This window comes from Syngnathus leptorhynchus, chromosome 5 (assembly GCF_054491065.1).
Source record: "Syngnathus leptorhynchus isolate UIUO chromosome 5, UIUO_Slep, whole genome shotgun sequence".
NCBI classification, from domain to species: Eukaryota; Metazoa; Chordata; class Actinopteri; order Syngnathiformes; family Syngnathidae; genus Syngnathus; species Syngnathus leptorhynchus.
In genome coordinates this window covers 13,498,292-13,526,102 of record NC_141199.1, presented here as the reverse complement: position 1 = coordinate 13,526,102, position 27,811 = coordinate 13,498,292, and the positions used below count along the sequence as shown (strand labels likewise).

Below are 27,811 nucleotides of genomic sequence, written 5' to 3'. Positions count from 1 at the left end.
ACAAAATTCAGTTGAACAGTTTCAACCTGTCAATTTAAAAAGAAAACTAACACCAACAGAGGGAGACAAACCACTATATTGAACATATAGTATATATTGTGCAAATACGTATGTATATCTTTTAATAACAACCCTGAAAGAAAACTACAGACGTTATAAACACTCATATTAACTTAAATGTTCTTGTCAGCATTTTAATGTGACATTTAGCCTAAATCCAGAAAATTGAAGGTGCTTTCTCCCTAATAGTATCACTTGACAACAAAAGCAAAAATAGAAATTACAACTTGGCGGTTGTACGGATCTTTAAGCTTTTCTTGGCAATGCTAGATGATGTCTATCTAAAACCGCTTTATTTTGAAATGTTTGATTCCGGTTATGTTCGTCTCGGTTGCTTTTATTTTGAAGTGTCAGTCTGGATGTGCAGGGTTGTCACGCAACTTGACACCGGTGCGCTCCTCCTTATGGATCCACGAAGACGGCCCACCGAGACTTACCTGACACCACCGCGTGTCCTGTCGGCCGCAAAAGGTAAGTCCAATATAATTGAATAAAGTCTACATATTAAATTTTGTGCATAGTTGTTTTTAAAAAAAAATCGTTAGATCACAGTTACAGTTTGTCAGGTTGTACGACTTGGAGATGGTGATTTCGCAATCTTTTTTTTTTTTTTTTGTAGTCGTGCACCTTAGATGATTGTCTAAACATCAACATATCAACAGTTGAATTGTATCTAAATGCTGCTTAAACTGTAACTTCTCTCGCAACATGTTCAAGGATTATGCAAAGCACATGTTATCTCGACATGTTTCGGATGTGTGTGAAAGCCAAGTGAGAAAACTGGTGTCTGGCTGACACATTGTTGTCAAACTGGTTGATCGACTAAGAATACACCTGACCCGATACCGGGTCTCCTGGAATCGTGTTGCACCAAACACGTGCTTTCTATTCCATCGGTTCCGGGGCTATAATAATAATGATCATAATACTTGGGTCATAAAACATGTATTACTTTTACTAGCAATGTTTGAACGCCGTTTATTATAGCTAAATAAATAAATGATGAAACGTGATGTGTACCCATACATACGCACTGGAGTTTTTTTAGTTTTTTTTTACAAATTAATTCCAATATTATGTTTTAGTGTATTCCATGACACTTCATCTCCAAGAGGGATTTCCTTCCCTACTGTATAGTCCAGTATTTAGCATCCAAATTCAAGCGACAGATGCATAATTATGCAACGTGGGTCACGTGACATTGAAACATGACATTTCTCGCTCTCGTCTTCGCTTCAGTGTGGACCAGCAGCCAGAATGATCCCAGTGGGAGAGTTCCGAAACATCGGCATCGAGCAGAACTCCAAGTACCGTGTGCTCAAGCCGTGGTGGGATGTTTTCTCCGAGTACCTGTGTGTGGCCATGCTCATGATTGGGGTCTTTGGATGCACCCTACAGGTGAGCGCCACTCAAAGATTCGTCAGCTGAAGAATAACAACACAATAGAACATAAATGGATGAATTCCTTCCACTGTAGTCTGACACACACACACACACACCCATTCAAAGGAAACACCACACTTGTCTCAACTTGTCAGGTCGTACGAAATTTCAGAGCGGTCCAACTGACTCTTCACAACTGTAATGGTATAATGTATACAGAAGTTATATTTCTTGTTCAGATTAGATTAGATTAGATAGATAGATAGATAGATAGATAGATAGATAGATAGATAGATAGATAGATAGATAGATAGATAGATAGATAGATAGATAGATAGATAGATAGATAGATAGATAGATAGATAGATAGATAGATAGATAGATAGATAGATAGATAGATAGAAAACAATTGTTGGCGTACTTGCTTCACATCTTCCAGGCAGAGATTTGCAGAAAGATTAACAAAATCAATATTTCTGTCAAAAAGAATGATACCTGGAATAGACAAAAAAAAATAGAGCTTCTACTTCAGTTTTTTTAGTACTGGTACAAATTACGTAGTCTTGCGAAAGCTTGAGCTTTTCCAGTCGTTAGATGGAAAGTCGTTATAGTTGTCAGGTTGGGCCGCTGTTGTGGAAATAAATCTTGTACTTCCCCATTCTTTTATTTTAGAGTTATTGCCTACATAAAGATTAGCAAAGGCTTTTGAGATGAACGCAATAGTCACACATGCTCAAGTTTTTATTGTAAACCTTTAGCACCAGTAAGCTACATCGGCTAATTAAACCAATGTCATGTCACAATTGGGGTAAATGACAAAAGATTTCATTGGCCCTTTGTTTTCAATCTTAACGCAATTGACGGGCAAAGACTTGAGTAGCACATTCTCGGTCTTCGCCCACTAATCCTTCCGTCCGTTCTCTCCAGCTCACCCAAGACAAGATCGCTTGCCTGCCGAGTCCATTCACCAGTCCGACGCCAAGCGCCATCGACTGCAGCTACATCCGCAACTACGGCGAGAACCAGACGTGGGAAAGCCTCAATTTAAAACCGAGCCATCCCGTTATACGGGAGGTGCTCGGCCGCAAGAATAACTTGGACATCCACCAGTATGTCTTCATCAACCACTACTGCTACGAGCGCTTTGTGCACTGGTATGCAAAGTACTTCCCGTACCTGGTGGTGATCCACACCATGATCTTCATGGTGGCCAGCAGTTTTTGGTTCAAATTCCCCGGAACATCCTCCAAACTTGACCTTTTTGTCACCATCTTGGGAAAATGCTTTGACTCCCCCTGGACCACCAGAGCCTTGAGTGAGGTTTCTGAGGAAAGAGGCGAAGAAAAATTGGTCAACTGGAGGAGAAGCACCATATCCAAAGATTCCACGGAGAAGCGAACCGACGAGGAGGAGACCACCTTGCTTCAGCGATCCGCATCGTGTAAATCCAATCCAGATAAGAAGACTCAAGAATCTCAATCGGCTCCATCTGTGTTGGATAAGAAGGAAGGAGAGCAGGCTAAGGCTCTGTTTGAGAAGGTGAAAAAGTTCCGTACTCACGTCGAGGAGGCGGACATCTTGTACATTATGTACGTGCTGCAAACGTCCCTCAAGGTCTTTAAGTTCCTTTTAATCATCATCTACACCGCGGCACTTTCTCCAAACATTGAGATCGTGGTACGTTGCCTGGTTCCTCCCGAGCTGACCGGTTTTGACATCTATTGCTGTAACCACAACAAAGCTCATCTCTTCTCCAAACTGGCCTACTGCTATATTTGCTTCGTGGCCGTCTACGGGATTTTGTGCATCTACACCTTGTATTGGCAGTTCCACCGTCCTTTGAAGATCTACTCCTATGAGCACGTCAGGCTAGAGACGGGCATCAACGACATACCGGACGTGAAGAACGATTTCGCCTTCCTGCTCCACCTGGTGGACCAATACGACGACCTCTACGCAAAACGATTCGCTTTCTTTCTCTCCGAGGTGAGCGAGAGTCGACTCCATCAGCTCAACTTAAACTACGAATGGACCGCCACAAAGCTGCGCGCCCGTCTGGCTAAGAATGCCAGCGACCGACAGGAGCTACACCTGGTTCTATTGCCGGGACTTCCCGACACGGTCTACGAGTTGTCCGAGATCGAGTCGCTGAAATTGGAACAGGTTAAAAACGTCTCCATCTCACCTAACGTGGCTAAGCTGGAGAATCTTCGGGATCTGTCGCTTATCTACTGCAAGGCCAAGGTCCAGCTGCCCGCCTTAAACCACCTCAAAGACCAATTGAAGTTCCTGCGCCTGTGCTTCGAAAGTCTCGACGAGGTGCCCGAATGGATGTACCACCTGCAACGACTGGAGGAACTGCATCTGAACGGCCCGCTTACCAACGAGGTGGCCCGAAGTGCCAACCTGGACTCCCTTCGAGACCTCACGGCACTGCGGGTCCTCACCCTGCGCTCCAACCTCACAAAAATCCCGACCAGCATCTCCGACGTCGCACAGCAGCTGCAGCGTTTGAGCATCTACAACGAAGGCACCAAGATCCAAGCCTACAGTAGCCTGAAGAAGCTGAGCAACCTGGTCTCGCTGGAGTTAGTGGGCTGCGAGTTGGAGCGCATCCCGAGCGCTGTCTTCAGCTTGAGTAATCTACAGGAGTTGGACCTGAAGGAAAACAAGCTGACCACCGTGGAAGAGATCCTGAGCCTGCAACACTGCCAGCGGTTGGTGACCCTGCGCCTGTGGCACAACAAAATCACCTACATCCCCGATCACGTCAGCAAGCTGCATACGCTGGAAACTCTGGACATCAGCTGGAATAAGCTGCGAAAGCTTTCCCCGCGATTGTTCTACTGCACCAAACTGAGGCACTTGGACGTCTCGCACAACCAGCTCACCGCCATCCCGCCCGAAGTGGGCATCCTGCAGGGTCTCCAGTTCTTCTCCGCTGCTTTCAACTCCTTAGAGACTCTACCCGATGAACTGTTCTCCTGTAAAAGAATAAAGACTTTGAATGTGGCAAACAACTGCTTGTTCTACCTTAGCTCCAGAGTGGCCAACCTGGCCCAACTCATTCGACTGGAGCTCAAAGGGAACCGCCTGGACGGTTTACCTGTGGAGGTAGCGGACTGTCCCCTGTTGACCACCAGTGGGCTCGTAGTGGAAGAAAATCTTCTCGAGTTGTTGCCGTCACAAGTGCGCACAAGGTTGACGAGTAGTAGTTGAGTTGATTCAAGGGGCCATCTTGGCACATTTGGGATTTTGTTACACGTAGAAGTTACAAGTGCATTTTCAACAGTCTTTTTGGGGGGCTCATACTGTTTCAAGTGTTTCCCACAGTGTCACATTGCCGCTATTCAGGTGGCAAACAAACAGAGTGAGACCGTGAAGGGAGCTTTTCTTTGCACGGAATAATACAGTTTGTGTTCTGCTCAACCAAACAGAGGAACAAGACTGATAAAACAAGTCAATAAGTGTCAGAAAGATGTGGTTGTACATTCATCGCTCTGATTTTGAAATATTTGTATTCATTACATATTACTGAACAAGGTTTGCATTTTTTTTTTTACTACCTCTACAGCATTTTATATTGAGTGAAATGTAAAAGAAAAAAAAAATAAACAAAATTATTCAAAACACCAAAGACATTTCCACCACATTTTGTAATAACAGGATGTTGTTGTTGTTACTACTGTTATCATCAAACTAGGACTTTTATGGTTGTTCAGTCCAGACTGCTTTAGTCATGTTGTGACATGTATGTGGAAAAGCAGGTCAGTTTGTAAACATACCTCAGAGTCAAGCAATGTGCCTGATACTGAACCTTAACATGAATTTTCTTGTTCTCTGCCGATTTTTTTTTTTTGTAGAAGACGAGCAGTAAAAAGAATAAAGTACGACTATAACCGTCTCGCTTCCTTTGCTTCTCACCCATGTTTTTGAAAAAAAAAAAATTACATTGACGAGCGTATGCATAGTTGAGATGGCGAAGGCAACATTTTGCACAAGCAAATAGGTGTGCGCATGTATTCACAGAGTTGACCAAGTGTCGGCTCGTGAGTGAACGGTTCGTTCAAAAGAACGACTCTTTTCAATGAACCAGAGTGAACGAATAACTTCCTAAGGTGATTAGTTATTTTTTCAGTTCATATGACTTCAACCAGTAGGTGTCGGTAATGCGCATTGAAGCTGGTGCCACCTCGTTGTAAAACAAAACGAAGAGGGGTGAGGGTGGGTGTGGCACTTTTCACTTTCATTTAAGCTTTAACCATGATTTTTCCCTCATGAAGTGGCCTGTTATTAGGTACACCTGAAAATGGCGGCGTACCTAATAGAGTGTCCGAATGACGTCACAGATCAACCAGCCAATCAGAAAGTGGGGGGTTGTTTGGGTGTGGCACTTTTCACTTTCATTTAAGCTTTGACCATGATTTTTCCCTAATGAAGTGGCCTGTTATTAGGTACACCTGAAAATGGCAGTGTACCTAATGGAGTGTCCAAATGACGTCACAGATCAAACAGCCAATCAGAAAGTGGGGGGTTGTTTGGGTGTGGCACTTTTCACTTTCATTTAAGCTTTGACCATGATTTTCCCTAATGAAGTGGCCTGTTATTAGGTACACCTGAAAATGGCAGTGTACCTAATGGAGTGTCCAAATGACGTCACAGATCAAACAGCCAATCAGAAAGTGGGGGGTTGTTTGGGTGTGGCACTTTTCACTTTCATTTAAGCTTTGACCATGATTTTTCCCTAATGAAGTGGCCTGTTATTAGGTACACCTGAAAATGGCGGTGTACCTAATGGAGTGTCCGAATGACGTCACATATCAAACAGCCAATCAGAAAGTGGGGGGTTGTTTGGGTGTGGCACTTTTCACTTTCATTTAAGCTTTGACCATGATTTTTCCCTAATGAAGTGGCCTGTTATTAGGTGCACCTGAAAATGGCAGTGTACCTAATGGGGTGCCCAAATGACGTCACAGATCAAACAGCCAATCAGAAAGTGGGGGGTTGTTTGGGTGTGGCACTTTTCACTTTCATTTAAGCTTTGACCATGATTTTCCCTAATGAAGTGGCCTGTTATTAGGTACACCTGAAAATGGCAGTGTACCTAATGGAGTGTCCAAATGACGTCACAGATCAAACAGCCAATCAGAAAGTGGGGGGTTGTTTGGGTGTGGCACTTTTCACTTTCATTTAAGCTTTGACCATGATTTTTCCCTAATGAAGTGGCCTGTTATTAGGTACACCTGAAAATGGCGGTGTACCTAATGGAGTGTCCGAATGACGTCACATATCAAACAGCCAATCAGAAAGTGGGGGGTTGTTTGGGTGTGGCACTTTTCACTTTCATTTAAGCTTTGACCATGATTTTTCCCTAATGAAGTGGCCTGTTATTAGGTACACCTGAAAATGGCAGTGTACCTAATGGGGTGCCCAAATGACGTCACAGATCAAACAGCCAATCAGAAAGTGGGGGGTTGTTTGGGTGTGGCACTTTTCACTTTCATTTAAGCTTTGACCATGATTTTTCCCTAATGAAGTGGCCTGTTATTAGGAACACCTAAAAATGGCGGTGTACCTAATAGAGTGTCTGAATGACGTCACAGATCAAACAGCCAATCAGAAAGTGGGGGGTTGTTTGGGTGTGGCACTTTTCACTTTCATTTAAGCTTTGACCATGATTTTTCCCTAATGAAGTGGCCTGTTATTAGGTACACCTGAAAATGGCAGTGTACCTAATGGAGTGTCCAAATGACGTCACAGATCAAACAGCCAATCAGAAAGTGGGGGGTTGTTTGGGTGTGGCACTTTTCACTTTCATTTAAGCTTTGACCATGATTTTTCCCTAATGAAGTGGCCTGTTATTAGGTACACCTGAAAATGGCAGTGTACCTAATGGAGTGTCCAAATGACGTCACAGATCAAACAGCCAATCAGAAAGTGGGGGGTTGTTTGGGTGTGGCACTTTTCACTTTCATTTAAGCTTTGACCATGATTTTTCCCTAATGAAGTGGCCTGTTATTAGGAACACCTGAAAATGGCGGTGTACCTAATAGAGTGTCTGAATGACGTCACAGATCAAACAGCCAATCAGAAAGTGGGGGGTTGTTTGGGTGTGGCACTTTTCACTTTCATTTAAGCTTTGACCATGATTTTTCCCTAATGAAGTGGCCTGTTATTAGGTACACCTGAAAATGGCAGTGTACCTAATGGAGTGTCCAAATGACGTCACAGATCAAACAGCCAATCAGAAAGTGGGGGGTTGTTTGGGTGTGGCACTTTTCACTTTCATTTAAGCTTTGACCATGATTTTTCCCTAATGAAGTGGCCTGTTATTAGGTACACCTGAAAATGGCAGTGTACCTAATGGAGTGTCCAAATGACGTCACAGATCAAACAGCCAATCAGAAAGTGGGGGGTTGTTTGGGTGTGGCACTTTTCACTTTCATTTAAGCTTTGACCATGATTTTTCCCTAATGAAGTGGCCTGTTATTAGGTACACCTGAAAATGGCAGTGTACCTAATGGAGTGTCCGAATGACGTCACAGATCAAACAGCCAATCAGAAAGTGGGGGGTTGTTTGGGTTAGGGTTAGTCATTGGGTGTGGCACTTTTCACTTTCATTTAAGCTTTGACCATGATTTTTCCCTAATGAAGTGGCCTGTTATTAGGTACACCTGAAAATGGCGGTGTACCTAATGGAGTGTCTGTGTGACGTCACAAATCAAACAGCCAATCAGAAAGTGGGGGTGAGGGCGGGTGTGGCACTTTTCACTTTCAGTTAAGCTTTGACCATGATTCGTTGAACGATTCGTTTGAACGAATCTTTTGAGTGAATTGATTCTAAAGATTCAGTTCACTAAAATGAATTGGAATGCACATCACTACATTCATAAGAAACCACAACATTGTTTACCAAGGGCGTGTTTACGCACACCCAAGCATTCTCTCGGCACCAGTCATTGTAAAGTCATGGAGTTCTAGCTAGTGGTCCGGTGCACGCCTCCATATTTACTGTTCATTGTTATTGATGTACATTTGCAAAATCAAGTAACCAAAGCAGGTTCTACTCGTCCACCAATATTTTGGGATGAAACTGTTATGTTGGTTGTTGGGTTAAGCACCGTGGAAGAGACACCAATGAGTACTTTTGCTATGCTTTTAACATGTACACGTTATTCTGATTCTTCTTAATTATTTTAATTCCACTCCCTTTTTTTGTTCTCACTATACTATAAAGTATTTTAAAACCCTAATTTGAAACCCTAACCGGAGTTTGAAGCAAAATTTTAAAACCCTAATGCTAATTTAAAACCCCAATCTGAAACCCAATTTTTAAACCCTAACCTTAATTTGAAACCATAACCTTATATTTAAACCCTATTTTTAACCCCTGACTTTAGTTTGAAATCCCTTTATCCTAGCCCTAACTCTTATAAAAGGTTTTTTAATAAGTCCCCCAAATGATGCCCCAAAAACCATTAAAAAAACTCCCGAAAAAGTCTCATACATGGTCATTTCTTCTTTTTAACAAAAAAAAAAGCGTTAGTCATTTTGTTTGGGTCAGGGGTCAAAGGTTTTATAGTTTTGATATTGGTGTTATGGTGTCATTATTCGCCACACATTATTTGAGACCTGAAGTGAAACAAATGTACACGACAGAGCACACACAGCAGATTGACTTCAAAAGTTTCTTTACTTTGTGCTTTCATACTCCAGCAGCAAACTGAACTCATACACTTGTGTATTAAAAGTATTAAATTCATGGTATAAATAACATTTTCAAAAAAATTCAAAGAATCATCACTGCTATATCAACAACAATAAATAATTTAAAGTCTAAGTTCATCTAATTTCATGCAAGGAGGTTAAGTTCATTTTGCACCAGTTCAAGTTTCATAACATTAAAAAATAAGACAAACAAATCAAGTCAATTGTTCCAAACGAACGCAAAACACCGGGAGGGGATCAAACTAATGTGCACTCCCGATTCAAAAAGCAAACAGATAAATATGTTTTAGTCAATAAGGTGCCTACATTGCACTGTGCAAAATCCAACGGAGAAGTAGCTGCCAAGACCACATAACAAGTGCATCACGTATGAACATCAAGCTAAGAAAAGGAAAACTTACGTACATAGATGCCAATAAATTCAAGTCACCAGGTTTTGAACAGAAAGTGGAACGCGCAAGACCCAGACTACGAATGGATGTGAGCGAACAGCAGGCGGATCATGTCGGGCCGGTGGGACGCCCGGGCCACGTCCACAGCCGTCTGGCCGCGAGCGTTGGCGCGGCCCAGGTCAGAGAGCGGCGCCAGGAACTCCACGGCGTGGCGGTGGCCCTCACGGACGGCCAAGTGAATGGGCAGGGCGCCGCCGTGGTCCGCCACGTTCACCGAGGCGCCGTGTTCCACCAGGACCTTCAGCGTGTCCACGAAGCCAGTGCGGGCGGCGTCGTGGACTGGGGCGGTCCCGCCCGCATCCTGCACGTTGGGGTCGGCTCCTCTTTCCAGGAGCAGGCGAGCTACCTTGGAGTTGCCCATCATCATCACCTGCACAAGTACCCTCAGTGAGACTTTGGGTTCCACTTTTTTTGTGGCTACATCTCCTGAATGAATCAATCAATGTGTGTGGTTGTTTTTCCACTTGACGACTATTGCCAAAACTCTGCTGGGATTTCCAACCACTCATTAGAAAGGCCCTTAAAGGGAATGATATCGAATAAATGCTCTATATGGATAACCCATCATCGTAAAACGCTCTGTCGTTCACCTGGAGCGCTGTCCTCCCGAACTCGTTGACTGTATCGGGATGTAGCCTGCATTCCTCCAGGATCCTCCGCACCTCAGCTAGGTTCCCCCTGGCCGCAGCTCCCGTCAATCCTCGGGCGCCGTGCATGTGAACCATATCAGCCTCCGCTTCGTCTTTACGTCTGCTCTCTAGGAGCGGAGACGGAAGAAAGGATCGACGTCTCAGATACATACATTAAGAAAAAAAACAGACCTCAGGGGGACTATAAGCGACATTCGAGCGGTTCCGTCTGTCCGGAACGCGCAACCGAAAGCGACGGCGGGGGCACGTCAACGGAATCTTTGACGGCGATTAGCTAGCAGGCTAACGGCTAACATAAAGGAGACCGGCGAAAGGTGCGGATTTAAAGCCTACCTTGATGGATTTTTGGGGGGTAATTTGACGTCGCCGAGCTTTCCTCACCAGATATCCTCAAGGACGGTTATTATTTAAATGAAATACCAACGCTAAATGTTTGGAAATATTAGGAAAATACATTTGCGCGCTGAGTGCCACACAGCCGCGTCGCGAGTATACAATTTACAAACAGTGAAGAGAACACGCGTCGACCAATAAGGGCTCGCCAAGAGGGTGGGGTGTTGTCCTATATGGTAAAGAGGCGGAGCCAGTGCCCGTTACTACAATATCACCGTGGCAACAGTATGAGTCGACCAATCAGAACCCGCGCTGAAGAAACCTGGTGGTTCGTGTACGTTTGTTTGTGGAGGAACTTCATTCATTTCTGCCCTTTTTCACACAACAATCGTCTGGAAATTCCATCGGTCATAAAAAAAAATCAATACGATACTGCAATGATCCGTATGTGTTGCAAACTCAGGATAAAGGTGAACATGAAGAATCAACATAACTTGAGAAAAATTGACATTCTCTCAAGCTAACATTTCAAGGGAAATGGTACAAAGAGGACTCATTTGAATAAAGATGTTTTATTTGTTTCTAGAGGTTTTCAACATTCAGAACAATAAAAATCCATCCTCTTATTATTAAAGATCAGAAACATCAAATAGTTTAGGTGAAATTGAAAAGGCAAGTCGCTCAGTCGAGTAGTTCAATGGATTATCAAATGCTCTTTTCCTCAGACTTTAGATATTTGTCCTCAGCTGGTAATCTAAACAAACAAATAAACAAACAAAACATATATGGTCAGGGTCACAATAAATTACATATAAAAAATGTTATTTTCACAATAACCCAATTAAATACATACAGAGATATGCTACTCTATTATTGTGCATGTGTACTGGCCAATGGGCACATACGGTATACATTGCAAAGGTGGATCGAAAAAAATAAACAAATCAATCAGTTACCTCCACTTTGCGTAATGTACCGGACCCACGGCAATGCTTGGTAACCACTTTTTTCTATGATCTTCATATATCGCACCTGTTCAAAACATGATTCAAACACACTGTTTGACATTCTATAATTGTCACAACATTTTCATCCAATTTCATTCATATTCATTGCAACATGACATGCACGTACCTCTACATACCAAAATGGTTTAAGGTTTTGAAACAGCATAAACACAAAAGCACACATGCATACCTGTATTCCAGAAACTGTGAAGTAAGGGATTTCAAATTTGACAGTAATGGGAGGTTTGCCCTCAAGCTCATCATTTTCCACACTGGGTAGACCAAAGTGAGCCCTCATTAGAAACTCTTTGCCTCCCTACATAGATGGACAAAGATTTGGTTAAGACAAAAAAAATAAAAAAAACAAGTAATCGTCACTGTCGAGCGTAAACTTTTTACGTCCAGATTTGGTCCATATTAACTTCTCTCTACAAAATTGTTGACAAATCCCACACGGTGAAGTCAAAGGTTCTTACTGGGAAAGATTTGATGGTCCACACCACCATGTTCTTCTCCGGTACATATTTGGCATGGCCCGTGCTGGTTTTAAACTTTGGGGAGTCGGCATCACTGGGGACGGGAACCCTCACCTCCACATTGTTTGCAACCGATTGTTTTTTAAATTGTCCCTTTGCCTAAAGTATCACAAAATAATAACTCATAATAATAACTTTTCATTGCAAGCTCAGCAAATTGATAGAATTTGAAACACCATACCTTCACCATAATTTCCACTCTACTATGAGAGAACTTCTCGATGACTGATTCAATCCATATCAGCGGTTTCACCTGTGACAGATTTTACACGTCAAAAATCAAGCACGATTGGAAACTAGGGAAATCGTGAAAGATGCTAACATGGGTATTGATGCGGTAGGACATAAGCTCAGATTCCCCATCCGGAGGAATGAAGGAGATGGTGCGGTCGTTCTCGAAGCGTGACAAACGTACGCACTGGTGGAACTTCACATCTTCCATTACCACCGTCTTGCCCTTGTCCCCTAAACAGTCGGTAAAACTGTCAAGGAATTCAATATAGTGGATTTACGAAGGCGTTCGCGGAACACGTACGTCCGGTGAGCGAGAAGAGCACTCGGTCGTTGAGACCGAGTCGTAGTTCGGGCATCCCTGAAAGCATGGTCTTTAGTTTGATGCTGCCCACGATGTCGCTGCTCATCACACTGCCATTTGCATTTACCTGTTGAAGCAAAAATGTGTGGTGTTTATTAGCGCCTTCTTATTATCTCCAAAACAAACAAAAACTGTCTAACGACATCGTTCGCTGTCAGTTACAGCAAGTCCTGTTGTTGCTAAGATTAGAAACTCTGAACTTTTGAACTGGCCATGGACTACCATGCTTCGCTAAGAAAAATACAAGTATTCAAATCTTAATTTTATGTTGTAGAATTTGGCTTGTTGCAATATAAACCTACCAACACATTAATGGACTCTATGACGTCAATAAAGACTTCATTCTTTTTGTACTTGATGCCCTCAGACCTCCAGGAAACAGCGTTGGTGACCGTGGTCGGCACTTTTGACTTGGCCACCTCGAGTTTGGCCCCTTCCTGTGTAATGTACCTATATAAAAAGACAAAATAAAATATTATATGGACCAAAAGATTTGTGTGTTTGGGTGAGCCTTACTCTTGAAGGATCTTGCTGTCAGTAGTCTGAGGAAATCCAAAGTCCATCAGCTCATCCAGGAGCTCATAGACAACCACAAAGTTGTCCTGAATGCTCTCCTCCTCCAGTTCTTTAAAATACTCTGTGAACACCTGCAAAAGTCACAAAATAACTCTGCTTTAAATGACTTTTCTGGTTGATTTCCAATGGGACTGGAAAACTAGTAAACAAACAAAAATAATAACGATACACACTCACCTCGACAAGTTTATAGAGGAAGGAGTACACGAGCGAGGCGTTAGAGTTCTTGTTTGTCATGGCTACCACTGCAGCAATATTAAGTCAAGGAGCTTTCACACAGCACAACCATGCCCTTTTTTTTTTTTTTTTTTGCAATTCTAAATACTTTAGCACAGGTGGATACAGTAGAGGTTACTGTGTTTGATCCACATGAAGTGAACGTTGCCGTGTGACATCACCGGACACATAAGACCTTCCTCGTCGTGTTGCATGAGCAGAGGCATGAAGTGTTCAATCTCCGCCATGTCCACATCACCCTTGTAGTTACGACATATCAACACCTGAACGCAGAAGCATATCAGATGGCTTATCGTGCAAAAAAAAAAAAAACAAAGTTTCAATTAGACATAATATAGTATAGTATTTTGCTTCCTGTGTGTATCAGCCTACTAAAGTTGAGAACCTAAAACACAACATCACCACTTAGAAGAAACACAAGGCCTTGGACTGCCATTCAATTACGTTTGATCAAATTTTATTGCTAATTAATATTTGCAGCAGGCCTCAGGGGCAACAGATTTATTTGCTGCAGGCGTTCTCCACGGACACCTGTCGCTCAACCCGGAAGTACAGAAGTAACGCCAAATGAGTATCATGGGTGCTTCATTAATTTTTAACAGCGCCATTAATGTTTAACAGTTAAAGCAGCATCTATAGCCTAAAACGTCCATTTTAAAAGTGTTATGTCCGGTCACTTTGGTCGTTTGAAAGTGTGAAATCACAACAAAAACAACGACATACAGAATCTATCGATCTTACCTTCCCCTTGAGATCCAACACAAACATAGCCGATAGAGACATACTGGCCGAACACGCACAAAACAGGTCAAAGTTTCCAACCGGAGTCCACAACTCTCAATAAATATATTATAACTCTAAAAACATCCGCAAATATGAAATTCATCAACGCTGGTCGTGTGCTCCGCAATCCTCACCGCGACGCTTCCCCTGAACGCGTCGTGACGTCATCGTATCCAGGTGAAACATTGACCAGGCTCACCTGCATGTACCCCCCCCGGACGAGATGCACCGCTCAAGGTGACCACTCGAGGGCGCTGCGTACACACAAATAACATGAATAACTTTCATTCAGAGGTCAAACAAACTAAATATTCGGACAATGTTGAATACCTTTGAGAAATAAAAACCACCACTATTGCGATACAAACTCAAAAATATATTTCACACACCCCTGCATATATTGATGCCATGTGTTAATTCTTCTTTACCTTTATTTATATAAGTACTGCATGTAGATACGTATCATGGCCTCCATCCATGTGGGCAGCCTCTTATCAGTCGCGTGAGGACACTCCTTGGTCGTGAATCGACAATAGCACCCTGTTGTTAATAATAAAAAAAAAAAAAATGTGTTTGCCCAGATGGATGTCTTTCTCACTATTTCGCTCCATGTTTTCTCACATCGGTTTGGTTTTGCTCATAGAAAATCATGTAAAAATCATACAGAAGGCCGTCCTTTGTAAGATATAATGCAAACCAGTATTAATCTTTGATGTTTTTCACAAGTCAAGTCAGTTTTTCTCATGAAATGTGGCACTCACCCCATTTCCAAGAAATAAACTTGTCTTTTTCCGAAATTAAACTGCTGTTAGGTCTTTTCTGTTATTTGTTTGGGTGAATGCAGCCAAGAAGCTGCTTTCTGAAATCTCTCTCACAATTCAACACTCAGGAATTGGAAAAAACCCAAAACAAGAATGTTGGCCAGGAACAAATAAAATTAGCATGTAGCGGAAAAGAAGTCAAGAGTTGACTTAGTCAAAGAATGCCTTGTTGAAAATACCTGGGGTGATACTAAGTGTGGTGATTCATTGTGTAATCGATACTAGCGCCATTTCCTTCTGTACCAGTGCCTCACAAAGAGTGTTTTTATTGCTAATAAAGTAACATTTCACCTAAATATAAGAGTGAAACGATACTTGAATAATGATTCAAGTGTAATATGTTGCACATAAACATAAGTTCAAAAACAAACAGATGTATTTTTCCATCCTTCCATTCTTGCAATAAAAAAGTTAAATACAACTGAACTGTATTGCACAAGGAGTTACATTGAGAATAATTACATTCAAAGCACCTCTTGGGAAATAACATCCAACACCTGCCACGCCTTTGACCATTTACAATAGCTACTTATCATAGACAGCACATTTTCTCCCTGCTGCGTGTGATTGAATTTAATTGGTTACCAAGTGAAACATCGAGTGTGAATTTCTCAATAGAACAATTTGTGCCATTGTTCAAGGGATAATCTTCATCTACGTACATCCCAACCCTCCACTGTGTCATCTTCGCGGACACTCCTCGGTTGCGTTAAAGATCTAGTGGCGTGAGATGCGACTCCTCCCATTCTTGCAGCGAGCCAGCCAATGAGAATGCGGCGACGGCATGAGGTGACGATGCGGGGCGGGTGGAGCAGGTGATGCATGAGACAAATTTACCTGTCATCTCATGGGAATAGCATGACAGTCTCATGAGGATGTTTCAAAACATATACATGTTGCATGATGTAAAGATTCGACAATGCACTTCAATTATGCATGGTCGCGGATAACATTCAAATCAATTCATTCAAGAAATATGAAGCAATCTTTGTCAATGGAATCTTAGTGGCATAACATTTGGTTGTGGAATGTGAATGCCAGAACCGGACTGACGACATAGCACACACGCATGTGGCAATTCCAACTGGTAGAACGTGCGGCGTGGGTCTGCACAAGCGTTGCCTCTTCATGACAGTTTGAGAACTAACCTCCTCACTCACTTAATTACCCCACGGCAGCCACGTTGCTGCGGCAACCATAAGCGAAAATGACGAACGATCCCTCACAAGGTAACCTTCTTTGGTTTCAAGACCACGCAAACACATTTTGAAATATTTATGGAAAGAACCGAAAATAAATGGGTCGGTTTGTAGCAATATTTCTCATCAATACACATCTTGTTGGGTGTTCCTTAACTAAGTTGTTTCGGTCAATCGCTTGGGTATAGATAGCCTATTACTCCATTCTTTCAACTGTCTCTCTCTTTCTCTCTTACCTTAGATGACAAGACCGTTTTTTAGAGAGATCACCTTCAATGATAAACAAGTTTAGAGAATCCATTCATACCATCATACACAATCTAATAGCAACCATCTTTAAAAAAAAAAAAAAAAGCCATCTCACATATGTAGTACGAGATAACGTTATTTTTTAAAGTGCAAAAGGTACTCAAATGGCCAAATCATACATTTAGATCTGGAAAAAAAAACAAAAACTGAACATTTAAGTGACTTTTTTTTTATTTCTAAAAAAAGCAAACACAACGTGACAAAAATATGAGCACTCAACAGGCAATGTATAATATGGACCAGTTAACAAATATTCTGCTTTACGTGTGCCTTGCTTTTCACAGTGGAAACAAAGTTGGACAAAAATCAAGAAATTCAAAATAAAATGCGATTGTCATCACTAAAAAAAAAAAAAAGAAAAAAAAGATTAACAGCTGCACAGAGCCAAGGTCATTTGTTGAATGTGTAGTTTTGCCTGAAAATAAAACTTAACACAGTGAAAAGACTCATTGAAAATTTGCATTAAAATATTCCTTATTCATTAATCTTCTGAAACAGTCTTGCTGATTGCCAGCCAATCGCAATTAAAATCAAATTAAAACTTATATATAAAAAGAAAAAGATTGTGCACTTCCAAATGTTCACAACGGAAATGCCAAATATGAATACAGCACACAATGGTGATAATTATATCACACTTAAATATGTCCAGGATATGATTCAGTTTGGGGATTTTACAGCAATACCACACAATCAACAACATAACATTATCCACCATATTAATAAATAAAAATATTTCCAGATTCAGCGCACACAGAAAAGGAAACAGTTTTAGTCTCTTACAAAAATATTTGCACACTATGTACATTTTTTTAAGAGTCACATTCAACATCATCAATTGAAACTTCTTCATTTTTGGTTTAACAGGTAATTCAGCAGCGTACACATTTAGAAAGCAAACCGCCAACGCTATTTCTTCTTCATTCAGACGCAATGTAACACATCACAAAGCAAAATACGTGCAACACACTTTTACCAAGTAAACAAAAACTTGAACATTCTTTACGGTTGTCATGGCTGGGACAAAAAAACAACAAAAAAACTACTGGTCTGAGTTATAACAATAATGGACATTAACTACCAGCATGTGTCTGAAAGGCACGCTTGTGTTCTAAGACATCACTGGCTTTTGAATCCTGGAATTATTGGGCGCTTTACAGTAGCAAAAGAATAAATATATCACCAAAGCTGTCTGTTACATTCAAACCGGCACAAAAAAAAAAAAAAGTGCAGGTGTCGTCTTCTGAACTTCCTTCTTTTCAAAATTTTGAGGTTTAACTTGCTGCAGGCATGACGACCCCTACCCCCCCCCCCTTCATTTGCATAATCCAGCCATGTTTGGTGATTCTTTGGATTGCGCCAAGGTCAAAAAGTCACAGTAATGATAAATTAATGCCAGGAAAACAAAAATGGCTTCATTTCTTTTTGTATGTGAAAACCAACAAAAATCAAACTGAATGTCTTTGGCATGTTGTTATCATGCAATGTCTATGTCCTCCGTACACAGCATTTGCCTCTGCGAAAACAAAAATGATATTCCAGTTCAGTGTCATTGTATTCGTACAAGGTCATGAAAAAGTAGAGTACTAAATTATGTAGTGACTTCTTTTGGTACAAGTGAGTACCAGAAAAAAAAAAACGGTATCTTAAACTCATCCTTATAAATTACGACAGTACTCGTGCGGAAGAGTTGGCAATTTTCCATGATGCACTTGAACACAGCCGAGCTTGCACACGAGTGTAATGAACTCACACAGGCTAAAAAAAAAAAAAAAAAACATTTCTGTGTTTTAAGCAAGCGAGGTCTTTGGATTACAGTTTTGTAGTTGTTCTAAGTCATGCACGCCATTTTGCCTCAACGCAATTAACAATCAAGTATTTGTGAGGCTTACCTGCAGATGGACGTAGCCTTCAGAGCTCCTGTAGATTTGCATCTCGTCTTCTGTGGTTTTCTGGTAAACGGGGTTGATAAAGTGCATGGTGTTGGTGTTCCCAAGTCTCCAGTGTCTCCAGAGCAGCATGGCTCCAAACAACAGCGTGATCATGACCACTGCCGTGAAAGAAGAAGGCACCAAGGTGAGGTTTCATTGTGAGGCAATGCCGAGAAGGGGGAAACTTGACTTGGAGGATGTTTACCGATTGGAATCACGATGAAGAGAGCAGCGGTGTGGGACGACTGCACCTCGGTGGTCTCGCCTGCAAGTCTGTTGGCTAAAAAAAAAAGGACAGAGAATAATATTTGCTATATGGCTCATTCTTTCATGAAAAATATACAACTGATAAAAAATTTCATTAAAAAATGTGCATTTATACTCGCGGTGTCAAACTCTGGCCCGCGGGCCAAATTTGGCCCACAGTGTAATTATATTTGGCCCGCTAAGACAAATTGTACCTAGACTTTGTGTCAATACTACAATTGAAAATTGTCTTCACTTTTAAAAAAATAGAGAAGTGTCTAGCAATTTTTATTAACGTTTATCTTTTTAAAAATGTTGATTTCAAAACGTTTCTTGTGTAGCCTATACTGTATGTAATACGAGACGAGGCCGAGTTTAAGGAAATACTTTTTGAACGTCACTAGCTGTGACTTACTTTGACCTGTAGCCGAAGGTTTCAGTCCAGGGGAGACGTCCGGCTCCTGGGAGCGGGTTCTTGAGGTAGTCGTGGTTGTTTTGGCATCAGTTGAGGTATTTGTTGGAAGCGTCCGGTCCTCCGGCGCTACTGATCCTGATGGCCCAAATACGAATCAATCTCTGTGGTTTTCCCGAGCCGCTGTAAGGAAACTCTTACCTTCCACACATTTCCTCATGTCAGCCGCCATGTTTATGCCATCAGGGCAGGCGCAGGTGTATTTCGGCGAGCGTTGGTTGATGACAGGAGCAGGAAGGCATAGGAACTCACAGCCTCCATTCATACTGTTCTTCTCTTCGCACCAGTTGGAACCTGCGAGCAGAAGAAAAGATTCAAGAATGGAAACCTTGTGTTCATCCGAGCTGTGGTGATTTCTGTGTACCGCTCGGTTGCTTGAGGTCGTGGAAGAGCACGATGTCCTCCGGCTGGTACAGGTCGGAGGCCAGCACCGTGATGTCGTGTCCCGTCTCACGATTGGCGCTGTAAACAGCTTTGTTGCCCGTGTCGGTCCAAAACACTTTATCCTGTTGAAAAGAAAATATATTTTAACCAGTACTTTTTTTTTTTTCCCACACACCACATTTCACACACTCAGCACGAAATCAGCTTGGCAACGTCAACAAGTGGAGCCCAAATTACTTTGAGATAATTGGTTAATTGTGCACACACCCACATTTAAGGACAGAGTTGTGAATGAAACACTACGAAGAAAAAGAAATTGAGCCAATTTCTCGGCAACACGTAAAAAAGGACATTTATAGACTAACCTCAAACACAGCTAGCGAAAGGGGATGCAAGAGCTTTTCTTTGCTGAGGATGAGTGTGTGTCTGGTCCCGCCGTTCACGTCCACGCTGGACAGCGTGTGTATCTTGGAGTCCACCCAATAGAGACGCTGGTTGACGAGGTCTGTGGAGAAACATTATTACCTATCTTGCTCATCTCGATTGGCTTCAAAATGACAAGTGATGGATGCGAGCTTACCGAGGGTGATTCCATTAGGCCACACAATGTCGTCGGTTACCAAGGCTACACGGTCAGCTCCGTTCAAGCCGCTCTTTTCTATCCTCGCCGTCTCGCCCCAGTCGGTCCAATACATGAAACTGACAAAGACGGTTTGAATTACGCTCGGCGCAGATTATCAACAAAGCGTTTCAACTTACTTGTTCACGGGATCCACCGTTATGGCTCTCGGCTTCTGAAGATTGTCGGCGATCAGCGTTTTCCTCTTGTGGCCGTTTGTGGTGGCCACAGAGATGCTCTGTAAAGAACTGTCGGTCCAGTAGATGTTTCCGTGGATCCAGTCGACGGCGAGGCCTTCCGGGGCCTCGATCCCAGTGCCGATCACCACCGTGTGCCGAGAGGAGTTGGCGGCCGTGTCCATCTCGGCGCTGAATAATAGATCCAATTTAAAATCAACATAGCATCAATATTTGGCCTATGTTGAGATGATGGATGACAGATGACACTTTGATAAGATTTTTAACCTGTAGATTTTCTTGTGGGAAAGGTCCGACCAGAAGATAATCTTCTTTGAGATGTCCATGTCCAAAGCCACCGCGTTCTTCAGCCCGCTCATCACACTCATGTACTCACTACGATCCACCGTCAGCATCCTCACATCATGCCTTTCGGTAAAATAAAGTGCGGCAGTGGTACCTGGAAGAAACGGCGAATTCAAAAAAATGTAGTCTCTGTTCCGGAGCGTTAAATGTGATTTGTGTTCCTGAGCATTACCTGAAACGGCTTTGCAAGTCTTGCTAACTGGGTCCATCTCGTAGCCGTCTTTACAATCGCACTTGTAGCTGCCGGGTTCATTGATGCAAATCTGGCTGCAAGTGTCTGGCTCGGCACATTCGTCGATGTCTAGCGAGGTTAAAAAAGCTGCGGTTAGCATTTATTGACATTTTTTCCCCACATATCACAACCCTTCCGCCGTGTTCACCTTCACAGCTTCTGTTGTCTGCTTTCAGTATGAATCCAACAGGGCAGGAGCAGCTATAGCCAAGCTTGTGATCAATACAACCATGGGAGCAAGCGCCATTTCCAACCAAGCATTCGTTGTGGTCTGCCGGAACCCACACGAGATTGATTATGTTTGCAAAGACAGATTTTTGGGGGTTCTTATATTCAATGAGTGAAGTGTCCAGTCACAACAGCTAGTCAATTTTTAGGAAGGGCAACACCTACCGCATTGATCGACGGGTTCATCGGAACCGTCTCGACAGTCTCTTTGCATGTCGCACACTTTGGCCATGATGATGCATTCCCCACTGTGACATTGGAACTCAGTCGCCCCGTCACACACATTTTCTAGGGAGATTTACTGTGCATTACAAATCTCAATTGTACATGAGGACCAAAGACAAAAAAAAAATCCAGATTTTGAAAAAAAAAAAAAAAATTCAAATTTCCAGATGAGGAAATTCAATCCAAATTTTTAATTCCCATGAATTTCCATCAATATTTCAAAAACCAGAAGAAATAGATTATGTAACCCAATAATAAAGAATCACCTGCATGGCAGTCGAGCTCATCGCCGGAGTCCGAGCAATCGTTTACTTTGTCGCACTGGCGGCTGCCGTGGATACAAATGCCGTCACTACACCGGAACTCATCTGGGCCACAAGTGGGGCGAGCTGGAAAGAAAAAAAAACAAAAAAAAACATGGATGAGAAAGAGGGAGATAAAGTATTAAAGTGGAATTTGGTTAAAAACAACAACGGCTGAAAAATTCGAATCTGTGGGTAATCCATGCAATGCTAAAAACAAAATGGTTCAAAATCAACATAAACTCATTTTAGCGACTTTTCCCTAATCATTCCAGATTTGCTCAAAAGCACAGATTTGCAGTGACTGGAAAAATGTAGCTGACGCAGTTTGAACTTCAGGTATTTAAAAATAATCAGCATCAATTTTAGCCAGGAAAAAAAAACTTTGATATTGGTTTAATGGTTGTGTCATATTTTTTGTGTGGAGGGCAATAAAATAGTCAGCCCTTTATCAAATTAACTATAATTATTAACTCACTGCAGTTGACTTCATCCGAGCGATCGTAGCAGTCGGCGCTTCCATCGCAGCGCCATTTCTCGGGAATGCACTCTCCATCAGCACACTGGAACTCATGGTCCTTACAAGTTACAACCTCCTTCTGGGGCCGCTTGTCCGCACAGTTCTCCGGCCACTCGTCCGAGCCGTCGCTGCAGTCTTTCTCGCCGTCGCAGCGCCAGGTATCGAGCATGCACGCCGTGTCGTTACACTGGAAGTAGAGCGGGCTGCAAGTGGGTATCGGGCAGGAAGCCTCGTCGGAGCCGTCCGGGCAGTCGTCGTCGTGGTCGCACACGAAGCTGGTGGAGATGCATTGGCCGGAAGTGCAGCGAAACTGTTGGTCTGTGCATTGCTTTGCAGCTGTGGTTGAGAAAAAAAAATATCAGGAAGAAGGCAGGTCAACACTAATTTGGCCATTTTGATTGTATTTGATATAGAATATTCATGTTGAGTACAAATGGGGAAAAAGCACAGATGACAGAAAAGAAGATATGAAAGTACACTGTATGTATCATTTCTTTTCCAAATTACAAACTTACTGCAATTTTGCTCATCAGTGCCGTTTTCACAGTCCACTTTTCCATCGCAGTGCCAGCTCTGCGGCACACACCGATGCTCGGGGGCGCCGCAGCTAAACTCCGACACCAGACATTTTCTGGCCTCTGAGGACACAAACGAAAAGCATGACTTGACGCGTTGAAATGCAATCCACTGAAAAAAAGAATGTTTCATACATAAGCTTTGGAAAATAGATTCACTCAAATCTATTCTATGATACAAAATCCAGGTTGATCCAGCGGTGAGAAAAACATACCGCATGTTTCAGGCAGTTCGTCCGTTCCATCGCCGCAGTCGTCCAAGCCGTCACAAACCCACCTGCGAGTGATGCAACGGCCGTTGGCGCACTTGATTTGATCGGAGTTGCATTCGAATGCTGGATGAGGATGAAAAATAAGTGCAAGTTAAATCATGAGAATACATGAATCAATAATCGGAGCATGTAGTGGAAAGGTTAGGTTATGTCAATACACACACACACACACAAAAAATACTGATAACCTCGTCGTGTTGTTTAACTTTGCAAACAGGATAAAAGTTCCAGTTAAAAGGCCACTGATAACAAAAACACTTTTTATGTTTGCGTTTCGCAGTAAGTATTCTCACATTTCTGTCGTCCTCCACAAAAACGGACTTGTCTTTGTGTTGAATCAAAATAAAACATTTGCTATCACTTTGGAAAGCACTGATAAATATTTCTGCACATTTTATGGACCAAACCAATTCCTAAATCTTAATGACTTTAAATAATAATTGTTCAAAAATAACAAATACTGTCATGTCTTTTTTTTAAATATTGGGATGAAAATAAAAACGCGTGTTCATCGGATTCATTCACAAACTAAAGGAACAGATCAATTCTACCGGTCCCCAAAAATGTCTCCGCATGCGGCTCACGCAGTCCATTTGTTGGAATTCCTCCAGTAAGGGTATTTCTGGCCTTATGTGAAACACCGACTGGCCCTTTAAGACAATAGCGCGGAAGGAATATCACGCCACTGGCTGCTGATTGGTCCCACCACAATGTCGCCAAGGTAACCAGACAGTAAGTACTGCCTGACTAATTCTGATACTTAGTAAAATCTTCAGATTATCAGTTAGAGCAGACCTGATTAAAGAAACAGTTTGATACAGAAACCCGCCTCTGCTTGGACCCTCAATCTCCCTCATGTCACGCAAAAGCCAAGCAGTAATCTTTAATAATTCACAAGAATAGTTTCCAAAAGTCAATGCAGCTGTTTTGATGACGACAAACTCACCACGACATTTGCAACAACTCCGAAACGCATCCGACCATCTGCTGAAAAGTCAACTCAGACTGAGACCTTGTTTCAGAGAATGGAAACTAAATCATACAAGGCCTAATTTTAGAGAATGGAAACTAAAGTATACAAGGCGAATGTTTTCATTTCCCAGAACTAATCTTCCCCCGGCGCCCTCGTGAAATGGGTCAGGAGCCAGAAAAATGACGCACAATTCCCACTGAGGACCTTGTTTGTGTCTTACGCACATCAAGTGCATGTACATTAATTTTACAATAACAATGATTAATATTTACTTTTATAGTGGCAGCTAGATTTTACTTTATGAGAATATCACATGGCATCACATCGTTACTAATACTTTTTGAGTGACCCTTAGCACATGCTCTGTTTATGGAGGCTATTTTTACCCCACTGGCAAGCATCGCTGCCATTTAAGGTCAATTGAACAACAATTCAAACACTTTAAAACAGCATACTAATCATATGACAGCGGAAACTCGGATCAGATGTGCATCATAATACAACAATCCTACTTTATGGCTATTTGTGTGTCTGGAATAGATTACAACTTGCAAAAAAAAAAAATCTATTCAAGGGGGGGGGGTTTCCATCCGGAAATGCGTCACACACTCTCTGGGTGCACTTCCCGAATTCAGGACTGCTTTCTGAAGTGTTACTTAACAGCCAGCATGGTGAAAGTATATTTGCCACATGAACTTGGAGATGATGAAACTACTACAGGATGTGGCGCAGATGCATGACTCGGAAAATTAGCAACAGTTGAAAAGGCTGCCTTGCGCATGCATCACTGGAAGAGAATAATATGTCAGGAAAGAAACTTGATGGTAATGATGAAAACATTGAATACAAATATTTTGTATAGCTGCATCGAGGTTTGAAGCTTGAAGTCAATTAATCCCTAATTATGTTTTGGGCATTTTGTCTGGACGTGGAGCAAAATGTCCTGCATAAAAGGTGACATATGGCCCAAAAAAAAATACAAACGCATTTTCAACTGTCAAATTCATGATGCAGCAAACAACTCAGTCACGCCCACCGGAAGTAAAACAACCGGCCGGCAAAATGATTTTATTTCTTTTTCCATTTTCTTTTTGAACCCAGCTTTAAAATGAAATGAGTTAAAAATGATTTGTAACTACAAATTTAACAAATATTTTTTTTCTTAATTTATGCATCAACATGTACGCAGTAAAGTGATAACGTGCGCGTCCTCACCTGTAAGTGCAGAGCAATGAACAAGCATCAGGAGGCAAAAGCTCAGTCGCCACATATCCCACACTTGCAAGTTTTTTTCCCACTTGAACAAGACAATGATGTGCGGAGGATGGGGCGAGGTTCCAAGTGCTCCGGTGTTTCGCCTGAACAGACACTAGGTGTTGAAAGGAGCAAATGCAAGCGACTGAACCTTATTTGTCATCTTGGAACCAGGACGACCGAAAGGGCGGATCTTCAGCAGTGGCGTGATGTTTGAAATCAGACACCGTGGAGGCGGAGGCAATGAGTTGGCATTGGCAACCTTGTTACGGGCACTTCCCATCACTCATCAAGATGAAAAAAGAAAAAAGTCCTTTGTTATTGTCATTGTTAAATTTGAAGCCAAAATGGATAGTAATTGAAAGTGAGTCCATCCATTAACTCACGCACATAAACGCACGAATACTCTGATCCAAGATGTGAGCTTTTTAAGAGTTATCCATTATGATGACTCCAAGATGCAATTACAAAATTTGTAGCCATAACTACATCCTCTACATGTAGCAAGACACCTTGGCAAAAGAACTGATGTACATTTGCAATTTACAGAACAACACCTTTGATTGGTGGGATGTTGCAAATCATTTCGTTCTGCTGCTATTTCTTGAAATTGTTACAATAAAAAAGAAAACCCCATTTCCCTGATAATGACTCACTCGGACATCTCTTTTGCAATAAGAGTTGATTTGCAGCCAACAATTAAAATTTCATGAGCGTAAGTGACGCTGCAATGGCAAACCGTTTTAGTGGGCGTGGTTTACCTGGTGGAATTGCCCAATAAGTGACTTATATGAGAAGGGCAGGGACACGCTACTCACTCCTGGGAAGTATTCCTAGAATGGGGAAAAACCTGCTGGATGACATATTTGGACACGACCTCAACCAACCAACTAACCAACCACCCACCTCGCCTAAGCCCTGCCAACGTGTGTGTGCCGATGTGCGATGAGTCCAAAGGCCCATGACGGACAGGGCGCTTATTTTTTATTTGAGTTTATATGACTGTAAAGTTTGGCAAGAATAAAAAAATATATCTTGCACATTTGGCCTTTGTCTTTTGTGCAAAGCTGAATTTAAAAGATGGAGAAGCTTCAGACACAAGTGTGCGGGATGTCTACGCAGTTTGATCGGTTCAATTTATGTTAAAGCGCCGTCTTGTGGACAAATAGAGTAATCGCATCTGTCAGATGGAATTGCATTCAATTGATTAAAGATTTTAGTTTTATATTCTTTTTTATTCACTGAATATGTGGATCTGATTTATGAAGAGTGCTGAATCTATAAAAATATAAATATAAGAAAATGGACAGACATCCATCACACAAATTTCAACAAACACGTTCACGCTAAATTTATTGTTACAATGTTCTTTCCATTGACAACGACACAACACAGCACAGACAAAAGTGTTGATGCTTTGGTTGCATGTTCTTGACTAGCTACCATCATAATTAAATTACAGTACAGTACAGTTCTCAAAAGAGAGCCACCAAAACAAATCATACATATATAGAATATCCAACACCGTCCGGCCATGAGGCCTTCACAAGCAGAGAGGACCCAAAGTCCCTCTGGTTCTTTGTCTTGAAAGAAAATATAAAATAAAATAACAGCAAAAAGTATGTCGAAGACTTTTGGCAATCTAAAGTCACCACATCCAGAAACCATTAGGAAGCAATTAAAGATACAGTACATACGTATTGGCTGGATCGAGACTTCAGAGTGCTCTATCAAGTTTGAAGTGCTACGAGACATGCTAGCAGCAGCATCCGGGCTGTTATGATGCAAACGTACACAAACAAACGTGAAGCGCCGACACCTTCGCAAACGTTCAGTCATGTTGTCGCTCACCTCTCAATGTCCAACCCAAACACACGCGCTGTTTTTGGAACGTCTGACTATTTGACTCGGTCGTGACCACGTGTTGAATAAGGCGGTTGATTTTTGGCAGTTTGAAAATATTTTCTGCGTACATTCAGGATTATTTTTCAACTGGATTTAGTAGTTCTCTGAACTCCATAGGTGGGATGGGATCGTTTTTGTAACTTTAGCCAATATTAACCCTTTACAGCACTAATTGCATGTGCATATATTAAATAGACATGAGATTGTTCCATTTAAGACTCTGGACATTTTTTTTTTAACATTTTGTGGCATGTTGGTTTGTGTTTCCCTTGTTGTCTTCTGCGACTAACATCTAAGATGTTTTTTGGAAAGGGTTGCTCTAAAAGTGAAATATTTTTTTGCAAAAGAAAAAAAAAAAGAAACTCAAAAATGCAAATATTTTACAATACAAAATGAGTGCACACTATTTTGAACAAGTCAGCAGACTGTGTGAAAGTAAAAACTGTAGTTTTGCAATATGTC

At 41.9% G+C, this 27,811-nt stretch overlaps 4 protein-coding genes and 1 long non-coding RNA gene across 7 annotated transcripts; 1 reads left to right on the top strand and 4 right to left on the bottom strand.

Moving 5' to 3' along the window:
• The first annotated feature begins 370 nt into the window (after positions 1-370).
• LOC147057058 (volume-regulated anion channel subunit LRRC8C) lies at positions 371-5,341 on the top strand. Of its 2 annotated transcripts, XM_085912584.1 has the most exons (3): positions 371-531; positions 1,300-1,458; positions 2,371-5,341. In XM_085912584.1, exons 2-3 carry the CDS (start codon positions 1,318-1,320, stop codon positions 4,660-4,662), a joined length of 2,433 nt encoding a protein of 810 aa, XP_085768710.1. In that variant the 5' UTR covers positions 371-531; positions 1,300-1,317; the 3' UTR covers positions 4,663-5,341. The 2 variants fall into 2 exon arrangements, with proteins under 2 accessions (XP_085768710.1, XP_085768711.1); XM_085912585.1 differs by lacking the exon at positions 371-531 and having other exon boundaries at positions 1,230-1,458.
• LOC147057059 (uncharacterized) lies at positions 1,040-2,919 on the bottom strand. Its single transcript, XR_015066101.1, has 3 exons — positions 2,862-2,919; positions 2,620-2,767; positions 1,040-1,484 (listed from the first exon to the last, which is right to left on the bottom strand). It is a non-coding gene; the product is annotated as an uncharacterized LOC147057059 (long non-coding RNA).
• A 3,776-nt stretch (positions 5,342-9,117) lies between the features above and the next one.
• cdkn2d (cyclin-dependent kinase inhibitor 2D (p19, inhibits CDK4)) lies at positions 9,118-10,809 on the bottom strand. The gene is made up of 3 exons (XM_085912591.1): positions 10,607-10,809; positions 10,214-10,380; positions 9,118-9,993 (listed from the first exon to the last, which is right to left on the bottom strand). Exons 2-3 carry the CDS (start codon positions 10,346-10,348, stop codon positions 9,640-9,642), a joined length of 489 nt encoding a protein of 162 aa, XP_085768717.1. The 5' UTR covers positions 10,349-10,380; positions 10,607-10,809; the 3' UTR covers positions 9,118-9,639.
• A 379-nt stretch (positions 10,810-11,188) lies between these two features.
• Positions 11,189-14,504, bottom strand: ap1m2 (adaptor related protein complex 1 subunit mu 2). The gene is made up of 12 exons (XM_085912587.1): positions 14,299-14,504; positions 13,664-13,820; positions 13,498-13,565; positions 13,261-13,391; positions 13,047-13,194; positions 12,685-12,811; positions 12,472-12,614; positions 12,331-12,402; positions 12,090-12,248; positions 11,804-11,929; positions 11,563-11,638; positions 11,189-11,360 (listed from the first exon to the last, which is right to left on the bottom strand). The coding sequence occupies exons 1-12, from the start codon at positions 14,338-14,340 to the stop codon at positions 11,335-11,337; spliced, it is 1,275 nt and encodes a 424-aa protein (XP_085768713.1). The 5' UTR covers positions 14,341-14,504; the 3' UTR covers positions 11,189-11,334.
• Positions 14,505-16,808: 2,304 nt separating this feature from the next.
• On the bottom strand, positions 16,809-25,623 carry ldlrb (low density lipoprotein receptor b). 2 transcript variants are annotated; one of them, XM_085912583.1, is made up of 18 exons: positions 25,406-25,623; positions 23,161-23,280; positions 22,886-23,008; positions 22,329-22,706; positions 21,815-21,937; positions 21,489-21,611; positions 21,244-21,366; positions 21,036-21,164; positions 20,786-20,957; positions 20,462-20,689; positions 20,283-20,401; positions 20,068-20,207; positions 19,683-19,824; positions 19,460-19,612; positions 19,268-19,396; positions 18,806-18,880; positions 18,562-18,719; positions 16,809-18,185 (listed from the first exon to the last, which is right to left on the bottom strand). In XM_085912583.1, exons 1-18 carry the CDS (start codon positions 25,458-25,460, stop codon positions 18,147-18,149), a joined length of 2,529 nt encoding a protein of 842 aa, XP_085768709.1. In that variant the 5' UTR covers positions 25,461-25,623; the 3' UTR covers positions 16,809-18,146. The 2 variants fall into 2 exon arrangements, with proteins under 2 accessions (XP_085768709.1, XP_085768708.1); XM_085912582.1 differs by having other exon boundaries at positions 19,262-19,396; positions 25,406-25,621.
• Positions 25,624-27,811: the final 2,188 nt, after the last annotated feature.